The following is a 22146-nucleotide window of genomic DNA, read 5'->3' on the forward strand; positions in this document are numbered from 1 at the left end:
GATTAGGCAAGAAAAGGATATCAAGGGAATCCAGATAGGAAAGGAAGAAGTCAAGCTCTCACTGTTTGCAGATGACATGATACTCTACTTAGAAAACCCTAAAGACTCTATCAAAAAGCTTCTAGAAACAATAGACTCATATAGCAAAGTGGCAGGCTACAAAATTAACACACAAAAAATCAATGGCCTTTCTATATACCAATAGTAATAAGGATGAAATGGACATTAAGAAAACAACCCCATTCACAATAGTGCCACACAAACTCAAATATCTTGGAATCAACTTGACTAAATATGTGAAGGACCTATACAAAGAAAACTATAAAACTCTGCTCCAAGAAATAAGAGAGGACACACGGACATGGAAACGCATACCCTGCTCATGGATTGGCAGGATTAAACATCATCAAAATGTCAATACTCCCCAAGGCATTATACAGATTTAATGCCATCCCTCTAAAGATACCCATGACATTCTTCAAAGAAGTGGATCAGACACTTTTGAAATTCATTTGGAACAATAAACACCCTCGAATAGCTAAAGCAATCATTGGGAAAAAGAATATGGGAGGAATTACTTTTCCCAACTTTAAACTGTACTACAAAGCAACAGTTATCAAAACAGCATGGTATTGGAATAAGGATAGGTCCTCAGATCAGTGGAATAGGCTTGAATACTCAGAAAATGTTCCCCAGAGATACAACCATCTAATTTTTGATAAAGGAGCAGGAAATCCTAAATGGAGCAGGGAAAGCCTCTTCAACAAGTGGTGTTGGCACAATTGGATAGCCACTTGCAAAAAATTAAACTTAGACCCCCCAGCTAACATCATGTACAAAGGTAAAATCCAAATGGATTAAAGACCTCGATATCAGCCCCAAAACCATAAGATATATAGAACAGCACATAGGCAAAACACTCCAGGACATTACAGGCATCTTCAAGGAGGAAACTGCACTCTCCAAGCAAGTGAAAGCAGAGATTAACAGATGGGAATATATTAAGCTGAGAAGCTTCTGCACCTCAAAGGAAATAGTGCCCAGGATACAAGAGCCACCCACTGAGTGGGAGAAACTATTCACCCAATACCCATCAGATAAGGGGCTAATCTCCAAAATATACAAGGCACTGACAGAACTTTACAAGAAAAAAACATCTAACCCCATCAAAAAATGGGGAGAAGAAATGAACAGACACTTTGACAAAGAAGAAATACACATGGCCAAAAGACACATGAAAAAATGTTCCACATCACTAATCATCAGGGAGATGCAAATCAAAACAACGATGAGATACCACCTCACACACCCCAGAGAATGGCACACATCACAAAGAATGAGAATAAACAGTGTTGGCGGGGATGTGGAGAGAAAGGAACTCTTATCCACTGCTGGTGGGAAATGCTGTCTAGTTCAACCTTTATGGAAAGCGATATGGAGATTCCTCCAAAAACTGGAAATCGAGCTCCCATACGATCCAGCTATACCACTCCTAGGAATATACCCTAGGAACACAAAAATACAATACAAAAACCCCTTCCTTACACCTATATTCATTGCAGCTCTATTTACCATAGCAAGACTCTGGAAACAACCAAGATGCCCTTCAACAGACGAATGGCTAAAGAAACTGTGGTACATATACACAATGGAATATTATGCAGCTGTCAGGAGAGATGAAGTCATGAAATTTTCCTATACATGGATGTACATGGAATCTATTATGCTGAGTGAAATAAGTCAGAGAGAGAGAGAGAAAGACACAGAATGGTCTCACTCATCTATGGGTTTTAAGAAAAATGAAAGACACCCCTTGTAATAATAATTTTCAGACACAAAAGAGAAAAGAGCTGGAAGTTCCAGCTCACCTCAGGAAGCTCACCACAAAGAGTGATGAGTTTAGTTAGAGAAATAACTACATTTTGAACTGTCCTAATATTGAGAATGTATGAGGGAAATGTAGAGCCTGTTTAGGGTACAGGCGGGGGTTGGGTGGGGAGGAGGGAGATTTGGGACTTGGGTGATGGGAATGTTGCACTGGTGATGGGTGGTGTTCCTTTTATGACTGAAACCCAAACACAATCATGTATGTAATCAAGGTGTTTAAATAAAAAAAAATTATGCATTAAAAAAAAAAAAAGACCAAAACCAGGGCCAGCGAGGTGGCGCTAGAGGTAAGGTGTCTGCCTTGCAAGCGCTAGCCAAGGAAAGGACCACGGTTCGATCCCCCCGGCGTCCCATATGGTCCCCCCAAGCCAGGGGCAATTTCTGAGCGCATAGCCAGGAGTAACCCCTGAGCATCAAAAGGGTGTGGCCCGAAAAACCAAAAAAAAAAAAAAAAAAAGACCAAAACCAGCAACTACAAAAAAAGCACCACAGCAACAAATACAATAATCAATTATGAGAATTAAAGAAAAAAAGAAAAGAAAAGAAAAAAGGAGAGTGCTGGTATGGCAAGGTATTTTTGTTTTTGCTTTTGCCTTTGTATCATCACAGTAAATATTGGGGAGGTTAGAATGGGAATTCCCTTGGCCTAAGATACAGAGTTTCTCCACCCTTGAAAACATACTTTCATGGGAATAACTACAGGCTCCTTTTCACTCTCCAAGCACTTTTTATGGTGCCAGGAAACTTTCCACTCAATTGGTGGCTGATAGAATCAGGCCTCTAACTTGAGATCTTGGTATTTGCACAAATCATGGGATAAAGCCTAGGATAGCGTCTTTCTGCACTGCTTTAGTAGTTCTGTTCCACCCACTGTTGTTGTAATCGGTCTTCTGTGACTGGTGGTCTTGGTTTTTGCACAGATCCTAGGATGAAGCTTAGGATAGTCTTTCATTATGGTTCCGGAAGATCTGCTCTGTCGCAATTGTCAAAGTCAAACCTCTGGAATTAGAGATCTTGGTTATTGTACAAATCCTAGGCCAAAGCCTAGGCTAGGGTCTTTCTTTTTGATTCCAGGATAAGTTCTGCCCAGTCATGGTTGTCAGAGTCAGTCTTCTGTAGTTTAGTGATCTTGGTGTTTTTTTTGTTTGTTTGTTTGTTTGTTTGTTTTGGTTTTTGGGCCACACCCGGTGGTGCTCAGGGGGTTACTCCTGGCTGTCTGCTCAGAATAGCTCCTGGCAGGCACGGGGGACCATATGGGACACCGGGATTCGAACCAACTACCTTTGGTCATGGATCGGCTGCTTGGAAGGCAAACGCCGCTGTGCTATCTCTCCGGGCCCAGTGATCTTGGTTTTTATACAGATTGAAAGGATGCTGTGTCTTCTGATTTCATCTTACCCGTTAGGTGATTAGATAGGGCAACCTGATTTTAGATCAAGTTGTTGCCATTCCTCGTTGTCAAGATGTCATATCTAAACTGGCACAAGTGGGCCTGGAGAGATACAAGCCACAGCGGCATTTGCCTTGCAAGCAGCTGATCCAGGACCAAAGGTGGTTGATTCGAATCCCAATCCCGGTGTCTCATATGGTTCCCCGTGCCTGCCAGGAGCTATTTCTGAGCAGACAGCCAGGAGTATCCCCTGAGCAACGCTGGGTGTGGCCCAAAAACCAAAAAAAAAAAAAAAAAAAAAAAATGGCACGTTAGTGCTAGAGCAGTATTAGGAATTTCCCAAGGGTAGTTTGGTTCCTGGTGCTGTTGCAAGGAACTGTGTCCATTCTATGTCTGGGCCCTAGGGCTTGGGATTGGACGGTTTGCTGACTGATCTTATGGAGTCTAGGTTGGGTCCACATGAAACCTGTTCAGGGTGGGAGGTGCCCCTATAATTAAAAAAAATGTATGGGTTCTTTTTTTTGTTTGTTTGTTTTTTTGTTTTTATGGTTTTTTGGGTCACACCCGGGCGGTGCTCAGGGGTTACTCCTGGCTGTCTGCTCAGAAATAGCTCCTGGCAGGCATGGGGGACCATATGGGACACTGGGACTCGAACCAACCACCTTTGGTCCTGGATCAGCTGCTTGCAAGGCAAAATGCCGCTGTGCTAACTCTCCGTATGTATGAGTTCTTATCGCTAGGAGATAAGAACTTGTTTCTGTACATAAAATTTCCCCCTTTTTAGTGTGCCTTTGCAAAAAGGAATGGTGCCTTGCATTGCTGGTGCATTTGAGGGTAAGAATGTCAGGTTAGAGTGACCCTTGCAAGTCCTTCTTAGTTTTTGAAGTGGGATCGAGATTGCTGGTGCTGCCCGTGGGCTTGAAACCGAACGCTGAACATGAGGCTGGAAGATGAGCGCAAAATTTTGATGGGCTCCGGAGACCCCCCAAGAAGAGGAAGAGGAGGAGGAATTAGTGGATCCCTTATTAAAAGTGAGAGAGCAAAGTGAGCAACTGGAGAAATGTGTAAAGGATTGGGAACAGTTAGAGCTATGTGATTAGCATGTATTATCTAGGTCACAGAAGAGAGTGCACCAAGGAGCACTTTGACTTCTTGCATGCACAGGATCACCGTGTGACTCACAAACTCTTCAGCAGCTTGAAGTAAATGTGCAAAAGACTTATTTACCCTAGTTTTCAACTTGGGTGTCAGGATATTTCCTTATGGTTTTGAACATGCCATTTGTTTCTTACTTGAATAAGTGTATGTGAACCTCATGGATTTGGAGATAAGCAAGTAACTCCTGTGTAATTAGCAGTGATTCCAACGTAATAAATTCCAGTAATGAGAAAAAAAAAAGAATGTCAGGCTACACAATTTCTGTGCCCTGATTTTGATCTGAGCTTTTATCCCAGGCAAGACTTTCTTGTAAGTTTTTGTACCAAGCAGAGCCAAAACAAGTAAAGTTAAAGAGAAAAGGATATATATATATATATATATATATACACACACATACATACATACATACATATATACATACATATATATGTATGCATTATATAAAAATAGTGGAAATATATAAAAATAAATTTACAAAAAGTAATTGAAGAATAATGAAGTGATGTAAGAGGCTACTTTACATTTGGGAGTTAACAGACTCAGATGTATTATTATAGAGGTATTAAACATATAAAGGAAATATAGGCTTCCCCATTGTCTTTTGAGATATTCTTGTGGGGGTACATTTTCTTTTTTTTTTTTTTCTTTTGGTTTTTGGGTCACACCCGGCAGCGCTCAGAGGTTACTCCTGGCTCTAGGCTCAGAAATCGCTCCTGGCAGGCTCAGGGGACCATATGGGATGCCGGGATTCGAACTACCAACCTTCTACTTGAAAGGCAAACGCCTTACCTCCTTGCTATCTCTCCGGCCCCCAGGGTACATTTTCTTTTTTTTTGTTTGTTTGTTTGTTTTTTGGGCCACACCCGGTAATGCTCAGGGGTTACTCCTGGCTATGCGCTCAGAAGTCGCTCCTGGCTTGGGGGACCATATGGGACGCCAGGGGATCAAACCGCAGTTCGTCCTAGGCTAGCGCTGGCAAGGCAGACACCTTACCTCTAGCGCCACGGTGGCGGCCCCGAGGGTACATTTTCATCACACATCCTGGTCTTGTTAAGTTTGATAAATGATTTGCAGCTGAAAGGGATCAGATAGAGTCCCTGTGCTGGGTGGGGGTCCTTATGGGGCTGAATCTGGTAGCTTCTTTTATTTTTATTTATTTTCATCATCATCATAATTATTTATTATTATTATTAGTTTTTGGGTCATACCCGATGGTGCTCAGAGATTACTCCTGGCTCTGTGCTCAGAAATCATTCCTGGAAGGTTTGGGGGGGCCATATGGGATGCCAAGGATAGAACCTGTGTCAGTCATGTACAAGCCAAACCCCCCTACCGCTGTGCTAAACGCTGGTCATTTTCTTAGCTTCTTAAATGTATATCACTATTCATATGGGGTATATTAATCTTGCAAACAATTTAAAAACAGTGAAAGATTTCTTTCTTCCTCTCTTTCTTTCTTTCTTCCTCTTTTTCTTTCTTCTTTCTTTCTTCCTCTTTTTCTTTCTTCTTTCTTTCTTCCTCTTTTTCTTTCTTCTTTCTTTCCTTCTTTCTTTCTTTCTTTCTCTCTCTCTCTTTCTCTCTCTTTCTTTCTTTCTTTCTTTCTTTCTTTCTTTCTTTCTTTCTCTTTCTTTCTTTCTTTCTTTCTTTCTTTCTTTCTTTCTTTCTTTCTTTCTTTCTTTCTTTCTTTCTTTCTTTCTTTCTTTCTTTCTTTCTTTCTTTCTTTCTTTCTTTCTTTCTTTCTTTCTTTCTTTCTTAGTGGTCTTGTTTGATTTGTTTTGAAGGCTATACGCATCCATACTCCTAGCTCTTTGCTCAGAGAATCTCCCAAAAAAAAAAAAAAAAAAAAAAAAACACAGCTTGAGGGGGCCAGAGTGATAGCACAGCGCTAGGGATTTGCCCTTGCACATGGCCAACCCGGTATGGACCCAGGTTTAAACCCTGGCGTCCCATATGTTCCCCTAAGCCTAACAGGAGCAATTTCTGAGCCCAGACCCAGGAGTAACCCCTAAGCACTGCTGGGTGTGGCTTCCCCCCAAAATAACATAGCATGGGTTCTGTTGCTGGAAACTGGACCAGGCCTTCAGTATAAATAGCACCTGTTCTTTTTCTTTCTTTCTTTTTTTTTTTTTTTTTTTTTTGTGGTTTTTGGGTCAAACCTGGCAGTGCTCAGAGATTATTCCTGGCTCCAGGCTCAGAAATTGTTCCTGGCAGGCACGGGGGACCATATGGGACGCCGGGATTCGAACCGATGACCTCCTGCATGAAAGGCAAATGCCTTACCTCCATGCTATCTCTCCGGCCCCTCTTTTTTTTTTTTTTAGTTTTTGGGCCACACCCGGCGGTGCTCAGGGGTTACTCCTGGCTGTCTGCTCAGAAATAGCTCCTGGCAGGCACCGGGGACCATATGGGACACTGGGATTCGAACCAAGCGGCTTGCAAGGCAAACGCCGCTGTGCTATCTCTCTGGGCCCAACCTGTTCTTTTTCATTGTCATTTGTTTCCAGGAAATTTTTGATTTCTTCTTTGATTTCATCTCGGACCCACTGGTTGTTCAGTAGTAGGCTGTTTCATTTCCAGGTGTTAAATTTTTTCTTCTGTGTCCCTTTGTAGTTCACATCTAACTTCAGAGCGGGTCATCAAAGGTAGCCTGCAAAATTTCTATCTTTTTTATTTTATGGAGGTATTGTTTTATGTGCCAGCACATGGTCTATCCTGGAGAATGACCCATGTACGTTGGAAAAGAATGTGTATCCAGGTTTCTGAGGATGGAGTGTCCTATATATATATACTAGGCCTCTTTCTTCCATTTCTCTTTTCAGGTCTAGTATATTTTTGTTGGGTTTCCATTTGATTGACCTATCAAGTGTTGACAAGCCTGTGTTGAGGTCTCCCACAATTATTGTGTTATTATTGATATCCTTCTTCAGATTTGTCAACAATTGTATTAAATACTTTGCTGGTCCCTCATTGGGTGCGTATATGTTTAGGAGAGTGATTTCTTCCTGCTGTACAAATTCCTTGATTAGTACATAATATCCATCTTTGTCCTTTACAACTTTTCTGAGTATAAAGTTTGTGTCATCTGATATTAGTATGGCCACCCCCGCTTTTTTTAAAGGGGTTGTTTGCTTGAATAATTTTTCTCCAGACTTTGATTATGAGTCTATGTTTATTCTGACTATTCAGGTGTGTTTCTTGTAGGCAGCAAAAGGTTGGCTTCAGTTTTTTTTATTCATTTCGCCACTCTGTGCCTCTTTAATGGGTGCATTTAGTCTATTAACATTGAGAGAATTGTCATGAGATTTATTGCCATCTTTGTGTAGACAAACAACAATGAAAACACAAACTATCAGAACCTATGGGATACAGCAAAAGCGGTACTGAGAGGAAAATTTTATAGCTTTGCAAGCACACATCAGGAAGGAAGAAGGAGCATAACATGAATAGCTTAATGACACAGCTTATAGAATTAGAAAATGATCAACAAAAGAAACTAAAAATAGGGAGAGAGAAGGAAATAACAAAGCTGAGAGCAGAAATCAATGAAATGGAAACCCAAAAAACAATCCGAAAGATCAACGAAAGCAGAAGTTGGTTCTTTGAAAAAATAAACAAGAATGATAGACCATTGGCAAAACTCACAAAGCAAAAGAGAGAGAGAAACTTGATAATGCATATTAGAAAGGAAAAGGGGGAGATCACTACAGATACTGCAGAGATTCAAAGGGTATTCAGAGAATACTTTGAGAAACTCTATGCCAATAAATATGAGAACCTGGACGAAATGGATAAATTTTTGAACTCATATAACCTTCCACAGTTGAATAAAGAAGATGTAGCATATCTAAACACCCCCATCACTATTGAGGAAATTAAAACTGTAATCAAAAATTTGCCCAAGTGCTCGCTTCGGCAGCACATATACTAAAATTGGAACGATACAGAGAAGATTAGTATGGCCCCTGCGCAAGGATGACACGCAAATTCGTGAAGCGTTTCATATTTTTATAAAGAAATTCAAATTAAAAAATTTGTCCAAAAACAAAAGCCCAGGCCCTGATGGATTCACAAATGAATTCTTTCAAACCTTTCAAGAGGAACTACTACCAATACTGGCCAGACTCTTATGAAATCGAAAAAAACAGGAACACTTTCAAATAGCTTTTATGAAGCCAACATCACCTTAATACTAAAACCAGACAGAGATGCTGCCAAAAAAGAAAATTACAAACCAATATCCCCGATGAACACAGATGCAAAGATCCTCAACAAAATCCTGGCGAACAGGATCCAGTGCCTCATCAAGAAAATCATTCACTTTGATCAAGTAGGTTTCATCCCAGGAATGCAAGGCTGGTTTAACATCCATAAATCTATCAACATAATACACAACATAAACAACAAGAAAAATAAAAATCACATGGTCATATCAATAGATGCAGAAAAAGCATTTGCTAAGGTTCAGCACCGATTCTTGATGAAAACTCTCAGCAAGATAGAAATAAAAGGAACCTTTCTCAATATAGTTAAAGCCATCTACCAGAAGCCAGTGGCAAATATTATCCTCAATGGAGATAAACTAAAATCCTTCCCTCTAAATTCTGGTACAAGGCAAGGCTGTCCTCTCTCACCACTCCTATTCAACATAGTACTGGAAGTACTTGCTATAGCGATTAGGCAAGAAAAAGATATCAAGGGAATCCAGATAGAAAAGGAAGAAGTCAAGCTCTCACTGTTTGCACATGACATGATACTTTACTTAGAAAACCCTAAAGACTCTATCAAAAAGCTTCTAGAAATAATAGATTCATATGGCAAAGTGGCAGGCTACAAAATTAACACACAAAAATTAATGGCCTTGGGCCGGGCGGATGGGCGCTAAAGATAAGGTGCCTGCCTTGCCTGCGCTAGCCTTGGACGGACCGCGGTTCGATCCCCCGGTGTCCCATATTGGTCCCCCAAGCCAGGAGCAACTTCTGAGCACATAGCCAGGAGTACCCCCTGAGCGTTACCCGGGTGTGGGCCCAAAAACCAAAAAAAAAAAAAAAATCAATGGCCTTTTTATACACTAATAATGATAGGGAAGAAATGGACATTAAGAGAATAATCCTGGGCCGGAGAGATAGCATGGAGGTAAGGCGTTTGCCTTTCATGCAGAAGGTCATCAGTTCAAATCCCGGTGTCCCATATGGTCCCCCGTGCCTGCCAGGAGCAATTTCTGAGCCTGGAGCCAGGAATAACCCCTGAGCACTGCCGGGTGTGACCAAAAAAAAAAAAAAAGATAATAATCCCATTCACATTAGTGCCACACAAACTCAAATATCTCAGAGTCAACCTGACTAAAGATGTGAAAGATCTATAATAAGAAAACTATAAAACACTGCTCCAATAAATAAGAGAGGACACGCGGAAATGGAAAACACATACCTTGCTCATGGATTGGCAGGATCAACATCATTAAAATGGCAATACTTCCAAAAGCATTGTACAGATTTAATGCGATTCCTCTAAAGATACCCATGACATTCTTCAAAGAAATGGATCAAACACTTCTGAAATTCATTTGGAACAATAAACAACCTTGAATAGCTAAAGCACTCCTTGGGAAAAGGAATATGGGAGGCATTACTTTCCCCAATTTTAAGCTGTATTACAAAGCAATAGTTATAAAAAACAGCATGGAATTGGAATAAAGATAGACCCTCAGATCAGTGGAATAGGCTTGAGTACTCAGAGAAGGTTTCTCAGACATATAACCACCTAGTTTTTGATAAAGGAGCAAGAAATCCTAAATGGAGCAAGGAAAGCCTATTCAACAAGTGGTGTTGGCACAACTGGTTAGCCACTTGCAAAAAATTGAATTTAGACCCCCAGCTAACACCATGTACAAAGGTAAAATCCAAATGGATTAAAGACCTTGATATCAGATCTGAAACTATAAGGTATATAGAACAACATGTAGGTGAAACACTCCAAGACATTGAGACTAAAGGCATCTTTAAGGAGGAGACAGCACTTTCCAAACAAGTGGAAGCAGAGGGGGCCGGAGAGATAGCATGGAGGTAAGGCGTTTTCCTTTCATGCAGGAGGTCATCGGTTCGAATCCCGGTGGCCCCATATGGTCCCCTGTGCCTGCCAGGAGCAATTTCTGAGCCTGGAACCAGAAATAACCCCTGAGCACTGCCGGGTGTGACCCAAAAAACCAAAAAAAAAAAAAAAAAAAAAAAAAAAAAAAAAACAAACAAACAAGTGGAAGCAGAGATAAACAGATGGGACTATATTAAGCTGAGAAGCTTCTGCATCTCAAAGGAAATAGTTTCCCAGAATACAAAGGCCACCCACTGAGTGGGAGAAATTATTCACCCAATACTCATCAGATAAAGGACTAATATCCAAAATTTACAAGGTACTGACAGAACTACACAAGAAAAAAACAACTAACCCCATCAAAAAAATGGGGAGAAGAAATGAACAGACACTTTGAAAAAGAAGAAAGGCAAATGGCCAAAAGGCACATGAAAAGATGCTCAACATCAATAATCATCAGGGAGATGCAAATCAAAACTACTATGAGGTACCACCTCATGCCACTGAGATTGGCACACATCACATAAAAGGAAAACAAGCAGTGCTGGCAGGGATGTGGAGAGAAAAGGAACTCTTTTTCACTGCTGGTGGGAATGCCATCTAGTACAACCTTTATGGAAAGTGATATGGAGATTCTTTCACAAACTGGAAATTGAGCTTCCATACGATCCAGCTATACCACTCCTAGGAATTTACCTGAGGAACACAAAAATACAATACAAAAATCCCTTCCTTACACCTATATTCATTACAAGCGCTATTTACAATAGCCAGACTCTGGAAACAACCAAGATGCCCTTCAACAGATGAGTGGCTAAAGAAACTGTGGTACAAGGGGCTGGAGAGATGGCATGGAGGTAAGGCGTTTACCTTTCATGCAGAAGGTCATCGGTTCAAATCCCGGCGTCCCATATGGTCCCCCGTGCCTGCCAGGAGCAGTTTCTGAGCACAGAGCCAGGAAAAACCCCTGAGCACTGCCGGGTGTGACCCAAAAACCACAAAAAAAAAAAAAAAAAAGAAACTGTGGTACATATACACAATGGAATACTATGCAGCTGTCAGGAGAGATGAAGTCATGAAATTTTCCTATACATGGATGTACATGGAATCTATTATGCTGAGTGAAGTAAGTCAGAGGGAGAGAGAAAGATGCAGAATGGTTTCACTCATCTATGGGCTTTAAGAAAAATGAAAGACATTTTTTAACAGTATCTCAGAGACAAGAGAGATGAGGGCTGGTAGGTGCAGCTCATGACATGAAGCTCACCACAGAGTGATGAGTGCAGTTGGAGAGATGACTACATTGAAAACTATCATAACAATGTGAATGAATGAGTGAAGTAGAAAGCCTTCTCGAGTACAGGGTGTGGGGGGGGGTGGGGAGGAGGAAGATCTGGGAAATTGGTGGTGGGAATGTTGCACTGGTGAGAGGGGGGTGTTCTTTACATGACTGTAATCATACAACTATAATCATATTTGTAATCACGGTGTTTAAAGATAATTATAAAAAAAAAAAAGCACCTGTTCCAGGGGCCAGAGAGATAGCACAGTGGGTAGGGCATTTGCCTTGCAAGTGGCCAACCCGGGATCGACAATGGTTCAAATCCTGGCATCCCATATGGTCCCCCCAGTGCTTTCCAGGAGCATTTTCTGAGCACAGAGCCAGGAGTAACCCCTGAGTGCCACCAGGTATGGCCCAAAAACCAAAAACCAAACAAACAAACAAACACCTATTCCAGCCCTGGGTGTCATCTTCACATTTTTTTTTTTTTGGTTTTTGGGCCACACCCGGTGATGCTCAGGGTTACTCCTCGCTATGTGCTCAGAAATTGACCCTGGCTTGGGGGGACCATATGGGACACTGGGGGATCGAACCGCGGACTGACCTACGCTAACGCTTGCAAGGCAGACACTTTACCTCTAGCGCCACCTTCCCAGCCCCATCTTTTTTTTTTTTTTTTGGTTTTTGAGCCACACCCGGCACCGGCGGTGCTCAGGGGTTACTCCTGGGCTGTCTGCTCAGAAATAGCTCCTGGCAGGCACGGGGGGGACCGTATGGGACACCGGGATTCGAACCAACCACCTTTGGTCCTGGATCGGCTGCTTGCAAGGCAAACGCCACTGTGCTATCTCTCTGGGCCCGCCTAGCCCCATCTTGACATCTTAAGCCCTGCTTTTCTCTAGTTTCTCCCAGATGGGGATGGAAAGGGGGCTCTGAGCATTCTTGGGGACTTCTACCCACTGAACAGGCAGCATGTGGAATATTGGCAACTGGGCATTCTGAGGTGGAGACTGTGTGTTATGAGGTGAAGATTGCAGACAATGGGGGGCGTGTTTCAGGAACCTAGGGAGTTTCCACAGCTTGGGAAGCAGGGCTCAGAGAAAATAGAATGCTGAGGGACCCCTAATGCAACGGGCCAAAGAGGAATGCCAAAGGGAGAGAAGGGGACTGGGCCAAAGCCTGGACTTCGCTGTGCCAAGTGAGAGCCAAGGTCCTTTGGGAGGTGGAGCTGTACCCATGATGGGCTTGTCCAAAGCTGAGGTCTTCTTTACATTTAGGACTTCCTACAGGAAGGACTGAATGGAGGGCATGCTGGTGGCATTGGGAGAGGAGGGAGGATAAAATCTAGGGTCAAGGACTGTTTAAGGGCACCTTCTATGGGGTCCTAAACAGGAGAACCCCAGCATATCTAGTGTATCCCCAGCTGTAGGTGGCGCCAACCATAGGCCCAGGTCTGCCCAGGTCTCTCAAACTTGGTTGGTTACTTGACCAAGGGCTCCCTCTCCAGGGAGGCAAGAAACTCAGACAAATCTAAGCTGGACTTAAATCCAGCTCCTCTGCAGACTAGCTTTAGAATCTGGGATCAGATATTGGGCTACTGTTTATTCTGTCTGGCTTCCTTCTTCTCCCTTCTCACCTTCCTCCTTCTCTTCTTCATTCTATCCTCTTCTTTCCTTTTCCTATTTTCTCTCTCTCTTTCTCTGTCTCTGTCTCTCTGTCTCTCTCTGTCTCTCTTTCTCTCTGTCTCTCTCTCTGTCTCTCTCTCTGCCACACCGGTGATGCTTAGGGGTTACTACTAGCTATGCACTCAGAAATTGCTCCTGACTCGGGGGACCATATGGAACACTGGGGGATCAAACTGCTGTCCGTCCTAGGTCAAGCCGCATGCAAGGCAAATGCCCTACCATTGTGCCACTGCTCTGGCACCTATTTTCTTTCTCTTTTTCTTTCTTTTCCTGCTCTCCTTCCTCCTCCACCTCTTCTTCCTCCCCCTTCTTTATTAGTATTCATATTGCCTTGGGATTCACACCCTGAAGTACTAGAAAACCATTTCCTTGCATAGGCTTGGGGCATCCCCTCAAAGATGGAGATCCTGAACACAAACCAAGTGACCCCAGCACTTTTTTTTTTTATTTTGACCCAGCTCTTTTGAGCCATCTCCCCAGTCAGAGTCCTTATTTTAATAAACAGGACTGGCTGCACCTAGTGACTTCACAGTGGATCAGAAAACTGTTTGTAAACGTGCCTGGCGAAGAGAAGGCTCCTTCTCCATGGATGTTGGCTGGCCTGCCATCGTTTAACTCAAGAATTTCAAGGTGGGAGCTGGGAGTGAGGGTCAGTGAAAAAGCATATATGAGGCCCCGAGATCTATTTCTGGCACCACATGGTTCCCTCAATACCATTGGTAGTGATTCCCCTGGCACCATACTAGGAGGAGGCCTTCTACCCACCAACACTGGGTGTGGTCCAAACAAACCAACAAAAAGTTTCAAGGTCACATAGACTCATTGGTTCTAGGATTTGTCTCTCAGAAACTAGATCACGGGGGCCAGAGAGATAGGATGGAAGTAAGGCATTTGCCTTGCATGCAGAAGGACGGTGGTTCGAATCCCAGCATTCCATATAGTCCCTCGAGTCTGCCAGGAGTAATTTCTGAGCATAGAGCTAGGAGTAACCCCTGAGTGCTGCCAGGTGTGACCCAAAAATCAAAACAACAACAACAAAACCCCACGAAACTAGGTCGCAGGAGGTGGAGCAATAGTACAGTCAATGGGTTAGGGTGTTTGCCTTGCATACAGCTGACCCAGGTTTGATCCTCAACATCTCATATAATCCCCTGAGCACCACCAGAACTCATTCATGAGTGCAGGGTCAGGAGTAACTCCTGAGCATCTATGGGTATGGCCCAAAAGCCTAAATAAGCAAAGAAATAACAGTGGTTACAGTGAAAAGGGGTCTTGGAAGGAATGCAGGAACTAGAGAATGGGTTAAGGCAGTTGAATGTTTGAGATGTAGTGGAAGTTTTAGAGGGTGAGAGATGTTAGAAAAAAGAGTGAGGGGGCGGAGTGATAGCACAGAGGTAGGACATTTGCTTTGCAAGCGGCTGACCAGGGTTTGAACCCCAGCATCCCATATGGTTTCTTCAGCCTGCCAAGAGTGATTTCTGAGTGCAGAGCCAGGAGTAACCCCTGAGCTCCACTGGGTGTGACGCAAAACAACCCAACCCCCCCCCAAAAAAAGGCAGAGGTGAGAGGTGACACAGGAGCTGGGGTCTGTGGGCTTAGAATTGAAAACAGAAATTCGGGCCCAGAGAGATAGCACAGCGGTGTTTGCCCTGCAAGCAGCCGATCCAGGATCAAAGGTGGTTGGTTCGAATCCTGGTGTCCCATATGGTTCCCCGTGCCTGCCAGGAGCTATTTCTGAGCAGATAGCCAGGAGTAACCCCTGAGCAACACCGGGTGTGGCCCAAAAAACAAAAAACAAAAAACAAACAAAAAAAAAGAAAACAGAAATTCATAGACTGGAGAGAGTACAGTGCTTGCTTACACTGGCCAATAGGGTTTATGCCCAGCATCCCATATATGTGATACCCTCAGCCCTGCCAAGAGAATGAAGAGCTAGGAGTAAGCCCAGAGCACTGCTGGATGTGCCACCCCCACAAAAATCAAACAAAAGAAAAATAAAAGCAAAGCTTCGGAGACCAAGAAGTAAGGCACTTGCCTTGCATGAAGGTAACCCTGATTCAGTGCCTTGGCATATAATCCCTTGAGTACCATAAGGGTGTCATTCCTAAACATAAGAGCCAGGAATAGCCCCTCAGCACCACTTGATGTAGGACACCCTCCAAAAAACTCAACACCAACATAAAAAAGCATATTAGTGTCCAGGGAGGTAGTTCAAAAGGCTATTGTGCCATGCTTTGCATATAGGAACTCAAGCTCAAAACCCAGCACTATATGGTCCCCTAAGGAGTACTGGGTGCAATGCTAGAGTATTCCCCAATATTACCAAAATATAAAAAATACAAAACATGGGTCCGAGAGCACAGCGATAGGGCATTTGCCTTGCACATGGCCAACCCAGGACAGATGATGGTTCGATTCCCGGCATCCCATATGGTCCCCTGAGTCTGCCAGGAATGATTTCTGAGCGCAGAGTCAGGAGTAACCCCTAAGTACCACTGGGTGTGGCCCAAAAAAACAAAAACAAACAAATAAAAAGAAACACCAAAAAAAAAACCCCATAAAACCAGTCATCTGAGAAATAATATAGTGGGTAGAGTACTTGCCTTGCATGCAGCTGACTCAAGTTTGACCCAGCATCCCATATGGTCACCTGAGGGGCCGAATGGACAGCATGGAAGTAGGACATTTGCTTGCATACAAAAAGACAGTAGTTCAAATCCCGGCATCCCCTATGGTCCCTGGAGCCTACCAGGAACAATATCTGAGCGTAGAGCCAGGAAGAACCCCCTGAGAGCTACCAGGTGTGAACTAAGACAAGAACAAATATATATGGTCACCTGGGCCCATTAGGAGTAATTCCTGGGATGCCAAGATAGCATGGAGGTAGGCGTTTGCCTCTCATGCAGAAGGTCGGTGGTTCAAATCCTGGCATCCCATATGGTCCCCTGTGCCTGCCAGTGGCAATTTCTGAGCAGAAAGCCAGGAGTAACCCCTGAGCGCTGCCAGGTGTGACCAAAAAAAAAAAAAAAAAAAAAGGAGTAATTCTTGAGTACAGAGCCAAGAATAAGTCCTGAGAACCACTGAGCATGTCCCCAAAACAAAAATAGCACATTAGTGTTGGAGATGATGGTCCAGTTAAATCTGAGTTGTAATACAAGAGGCAGGAGAGACAGGCTTTAGAAAGAGCCATGTTTGGGTCAGGGAGATGGTTGTTTGGCAAGTAATATATTGCTAACAGATACCTTGGATTCTCCCCAAAGACAGCTCCTGTTCCTTAACCCCCTCTCCAAACCTGGTATTTCATCTAAAGAAACAATACCAGGATATCTTGGGCTTTTTGTTAGGAGACTGAAATTCTCCCAGGAAAAGTCACTTTAACTTAGCACTTTCCAAACATTTGATCTCAGAGCTCTTCCACCCTATCCCTCACCCCGCAATGCACTCCATGGAACCTATATTGCAATATACCCATTGGGAAAAGCCTTTACAGGAGAGTGTGTGTGGGTCTGGAGGGCAATAGGCCATGGTTCAATTCTTGCTTAGTGACCTGCCTGTGTTGGACTTTGAGCACATCTTTGGGCTTCCAAGAACTTTTTTTCTTTTCAGAATTGTTCTAGAATTAGGCAAGATGTAGAGGTCAGCTGCCAGTGACCTGCTTTCTCACTTGGCCGAATGCCCTCCCATGCCAGGCCCTGCTGTCCTCTGCCCCTTGGCTGGTGCTCTGTCACAAGACTGTGGTGGCTGTTGAAGAAGTAGTCAGGTTATTGTTTTGGGGGGACATCATTGGATTGCCCCTGCAGGGCTAACGAGTCAAATGTTGATTCCCTGCTTCCCTTGTCAGCACTAATCCATTGGACAACAGAAATGTCCAGATATTCATGATAGGCTAAAAGCATCCCTCTCAGGGACCGGAGTGATAGCGCAGCCTTAGGGTGTTTGCCTTGCATGTGACTGATCCATGGTTTGATCCTCGGGGTCCCATATGGTCCACTAAGCCAGGAGCGATTTCTGAGCACATAGCTAGGAGGAACCCTGAGCATCACTAGGTGTGTCCCAAAAAATAAAATAAAACAAAACAAGAAGCTAAAAGCATCCTTCTCCATAAATCATCACCAAGGCACTTCAAAAGACCTCAACTCTTGGGCCAGAGAGATAGCACAGCGGTAGGGTGTTTGTCTTGCATACAGCCGACCCAGGACAGCCAGTGGTTCAAATCCCAGCATCCCATATGGTCCCCCGTGCCTACTAGGAGCAATTTCTGAGCACAGAGCCAGGAGTAATCCCTGAGCACCACTGGGTATAGCCCAAAAAAACAAAAACAAAACAAAATAAAAAATAAAAATCCTCAACTCCTGCTATCATTGAGTAAGAAGAGAGATTACAAGATTCCACTGTACCCAAGATCATGATTGAGGTTGAACATGCCCTGGGGATGGATGAAACATTCACTCTGCAAGTATTGGTTCAGGAAATCAGCAGATATAGAGAAGCTTGAGCCCATGAGGAATTTTTCTACAGAAAGAACAAATATCAACAGATGAATGGATTTAAAAACTGAGGTACATATACACAATATATATATATATAAGGCAGCTGTCCCGAGAGATGAAGTCATGAAATTTTCCTATACATGGATATACATGAAATCTATTATGCTGAGTGAAATGAGAGAGAGAGAGTTGGGTTTTAAGAAAAATTACAGACATTGAAATAATTCCCAGAGATGAGGGCCAGAAGGACTGGCTCACGATATGAAGTTCACCACAAAGAATGATGAGCGCAGCTAGAGAAATAACTATGCTGAGCACTATCATAACAATGTCAGTGAATGAGGAATGTAGAAAGCCTGTCTTGAATACAGGCGGGGGGTAGAAAGGAAAGAGATGGGGGCATTGGTGATGGGAAGGTTGCACGGTGAAGGGGGGTATTCTTCTTATGACTGAAATCCAACTACAATTATGCTTGTAATCACAGTGTTTAAATAAAAAAAAGAAAAAGAAAAGAACAAATAGAGAGGAAGGCAGGCACCAAGATCATTGTTTTTGTATGGCCAGGTGTCAATGGTTGTTAATCTTATACTCTCAACACTTGCCCAGAGAGATGGTTCAAAGAACTGAGCACATGTTTTGTATGCAGGAGGGCCAGGATTTGAGCTCCAGCAACACAGGTGACCACCAGCACTGCTTGGTGCCATCCCTAAAAACAGAACCAGAAGAAACTGTAAGCTTCTGAGCAGCTCCAGATGCTATCTGAAACCAAATTAAATAATCATTAGTACCAGTCTTATCTGAGCTCGGCTACTCACTGGGCCACAAGCCTCTATGCTTTATTTGGGTTTGGGTTTGGGGGGCCATACTTGGTGGTTACCCCTGGCAGTACTTGTATGCAGTATGCAGGGATCAAAGGGTCATGTGTGGGGCCGGGCGGTGGCGCTAAAGGTAAGGTGCCTGCCTTGCCTGTGCTAGCCTTGGACGGACCTCGGTTCGATCCCCCGGTGTCCCATATGGTCCCCCAAGCCAGGAGCAACTTCTGAGCACATAGCCAGGTGTAACCCCTGAGCGTTACCGGGTGTGGCCCAAAAACCAAAAAAAAAAAAAAAAAAAAAAAGGGTCATGTGTACAGCAAGTGCCTTACTCCCTGTACTATCTCTCTGGCCCTCATTCACAATTCTTTTTCTGAGTCTTGTTAAAAGGGCTTTATGTGGGGTCAGAGAGATAGCACAGAGGTAGAGCATTTGCCTTGCAGGCAGCTGATCCAGAAAGAATGGTAGTTTGAATCCCAGCATCCCATATGGTACCCTGAGCCTGCCAGGAGCAATTTTTGTTGTTGTTTTGTTTTGTCACACCCAGCATCGCCCAGGTGTTAATCCTGACTCTACGCTCAGAAATCCTTCCTGGCAGGCACAGGGGACCATATGGAATGCCGGGATTCAAACTACCATTCTTTCTGGATCAGCTGCTTGCAAGGCTAATGCCCTACAACTGTGCTATCTCTCCAGCCCCTCCAGGAGCAATTTTTTTTTTTTTTTTTTGGTTTTTTTTGGGCCACACCCTGTGAGGCTCAGGGGTTACTCCTGGCTATGCGCTCAGAAGTTGCTCCTGGCTTCTTGGGGGACCATATGGGACGCCGGGGGATCGAACCACGGTCCGTCCTAGGCTAGCGCAGGCAAGGCAGGCACCTTACCTCCAGCGCCACCGCCCGGCCCCAAGGAGCAATTTTTGAGTGCAGAGCCAGGAGTAAGTCCTGAGCACTGCTGGGTGTGACCCCAAAACAAACAAATGAAAAGGGCTTTATGTGTCTTGTTCAGCATCCAATACTTCAACCCTGAGAAAATGCCTGGCACAAAGTAGAGGATGAATTAATTTTAGTCTCTGAGTTACTAAAGATGAGGCTATGAGGCACAAAAACACATTTACATAGTACTGGCAGGAGGTCTCCAAGCAGTGTTCATGGGGCACTCTTTTTTTGTTTTGTTTTGGGACTACACCCAGTGGCACTCAGGGGATACTCCTGGCTCTGTGCTCAGAAATCGCTCATGGCAGGCTTGAGGGACCATGTGGGATGCCAGGGATTGAGCCTGGGTTCGTCCTGGGTCATCTCTGTGCAAGGATGCCCTACCGGTGTGCTATCACTTCAGCCCCATGGGTCACTCTTGATAGTACTTGGTCAGTGGATTGATTGGTCAGTTCAATTATAGGATTGAAGGAGGCAGAGCTGCTTGTATCTTCTGATACCAGGGATCATGAAGGCCATACATAGTGATGCTGAATTTGGGAATTTGAATGTGGGCCTTGTATACAACCTGACCATTGAGCTACCTCTCTGGTTACATTTGACCACACCTGCTGGTGTTTAGGGGATTACTCCTGGCTCTGCACTCAGAACTTACTTCCATATGGGAACCATATGGGATGCCAGGATCAAACATGGTCAGCTGTACACTGTGCTATCTCTCCAGCTCCTCAGTCACATTTCTTTTTTTTTTGGACCACACCCGGCATTGTTCAGGGGTCACTCCTGGCTGTCTGCTCAGAAATAGCTCCTGGCAGGCACGGGGGACCATATGGGACACCGGGATTCGAACCAACCACCTTTGGTCCTGGATCGGCTGCTTGCAAGGCAAACGCCGCTGTGCTATCTCTCTGGGCCCTCCTCAGTCACATTTTATACATTGAAAAATTAGAAATACCAGAGCTTTAAATCTCATAATAGGGGAGTAGAAACATAAATATGACTTCTATAAAATCTGAAGATTTCCAAAAAAAAAAAAAGATTTTCCAGGGGCCAGAGAGATAGCATGGAGGTAAGGTGTTTGCCTTTCATGCAGAAGGTCTTTAGTTCCAATCCCGGCATCCCATATGGGTCCCCTGAGCCTGCCAGGAGTGACTCCTGAGCATAGAGCAAGGAGTAACCCCTGAGCGTAGCCGGATGTGATCCAAAAACCAAAAACCAAAAAAATAAAAAGATTTTCCATTTAAAAGCATGTTTATGAAGGATTTTTGGCATGGGAATAAAAGATGTCACCTATACTGCTGGTTAAGAAAATATAAAATTATAGAGGCAATATAATTATAGCTATGAAAATAATTAAAGATGGTTATTAAGTAAATTCCTACTTATGAATATGAATTCTGGTATGGAGCAATAGTACAGTGAGTAGTGTGTTTGCTTGGCATACAACTGACACTAGTTTGATCCCCAGTATGCCATATGGTACCCCAAGTACTACCAAGAGTGATAACTGAATGCAGAGACAGAAGAAAAGCCTGAGCATAGCTGGGTGTGATCGCCACACACACACAAAAAAGATGAATACCTCTCTCTCTCTCTCTCTTTTTTTTTTGTTTTTGGGCCACACCCAAAAAGCAGTGCTCAGGGGTTACTCCTGGCTCTGTGCTCAGAAATTGCTCCTGACAGGCACGGGGGACTGACTATATGGAATGCCAGGATTTGAACCACCTTTGGTCCTGGGTTGGCTGCTTGCAAAGCAAATGCCCTACAGCTGTGCTCTCTCTTTGGCTCCCATGCACATCTCTTCTATTTTAGAATCTCAGGGGAGATATTCCAGAACATTAAAGTGAACTTAGGAGACAAAGTTCAAATCATAAGTTGTCAATTTTATCTTTTTTTTTTTTTTTTTGGTTTTTGGGTCAGCACCCGGCAGTGCTCAGGGGTTACTCCTGGCTGTCTGCTCAGAAATAGCTCCTGGCAGGCACGGGGGACCATATGGGACACCGGGATTCGAACCAACCACCTTTGGTCCTGGATTGGCTGCTTGCAAGGCAAATGCTGCTGTGTTATCTCTCCGGGCCTGTCAATTTTATCTTTTTGGTTTGTTTTTGTTTTGCCACTACCTAGCAGTGCTCAGGACTTATCTAGGGCCAGGGAGGCAGAACAGGGTTAAGGCACTTGCCCTGCATGTAGTCGACTCCAGTTCAATCTCCAGCATCAAATATGGTCCCTTGAGTATCACCAGGAATGATTCCTGAGCACCAAATCAGAAGTAAGTCCTGGGGCAGGAATGGTTGCACAGCAGTAGGACATTTGCCTTGCACGAGGCCAACCTGGGATTGACCCCACTTTGATTCCCAGTATCCCATTTGGTCCCCTGAGCCTGTCAGAAGCAATTTCTGAGCGCAGAGTCAAGACTAGTCCCT

General features: G+C 43.8%; 1 protein-coding gene and 1 non-coding gene across 2 annotated transcripts; both read left to right on the plus strand.

Moving 5' to 3' along the window:
• The first annotated feature begins 4214 nt into the window (after positions 1 to 4214).
• On the plus strand, positions 4215 to 4678 carry LOC126006650 (cytochrome b-c1 complex subunit 6, mitochondrial). The gene is given in 3 exon segments (XM_049772142.1): positions 4215 to 4261; positions 4263 to 4394; positions 4396 to 4678. Coding segments are annotated over 3 exon segments (267 nt in total). The 3' UTR covers positions 4484 to 4678.
• A 3657-nt stretch (positions 4679 to 8335) lies between these two features.
• Positions 8336 to 8442, plus strand: LOC126008273 (U6 spliceosomal RNA). Its single transcript, XR_007495612.1, has one exon. It is a non-coding gene; the product is annotated as a U6 spliceosomal RNA (small nuclear RNA).
• The last annotated feature ends 13704 nt before the right edge of the window (positions 8443 to 22146 follow it).

This window comes from Suncus etruscus, chromosome 4, assembly GCF_024139225.1.
Source record: "Suncus etruscus isolate mSunEtr1 chromosome 4, mSunEtr1.pri.cur, whole genome shotgun sequence".
NCBI classification, from domain to species: domain Eukaryota; kingdom Metazoa; phylum Chordata; class Mammalia; order Eulipotyphla; family Soricidae; genus Suncus; species Suncus etruscus.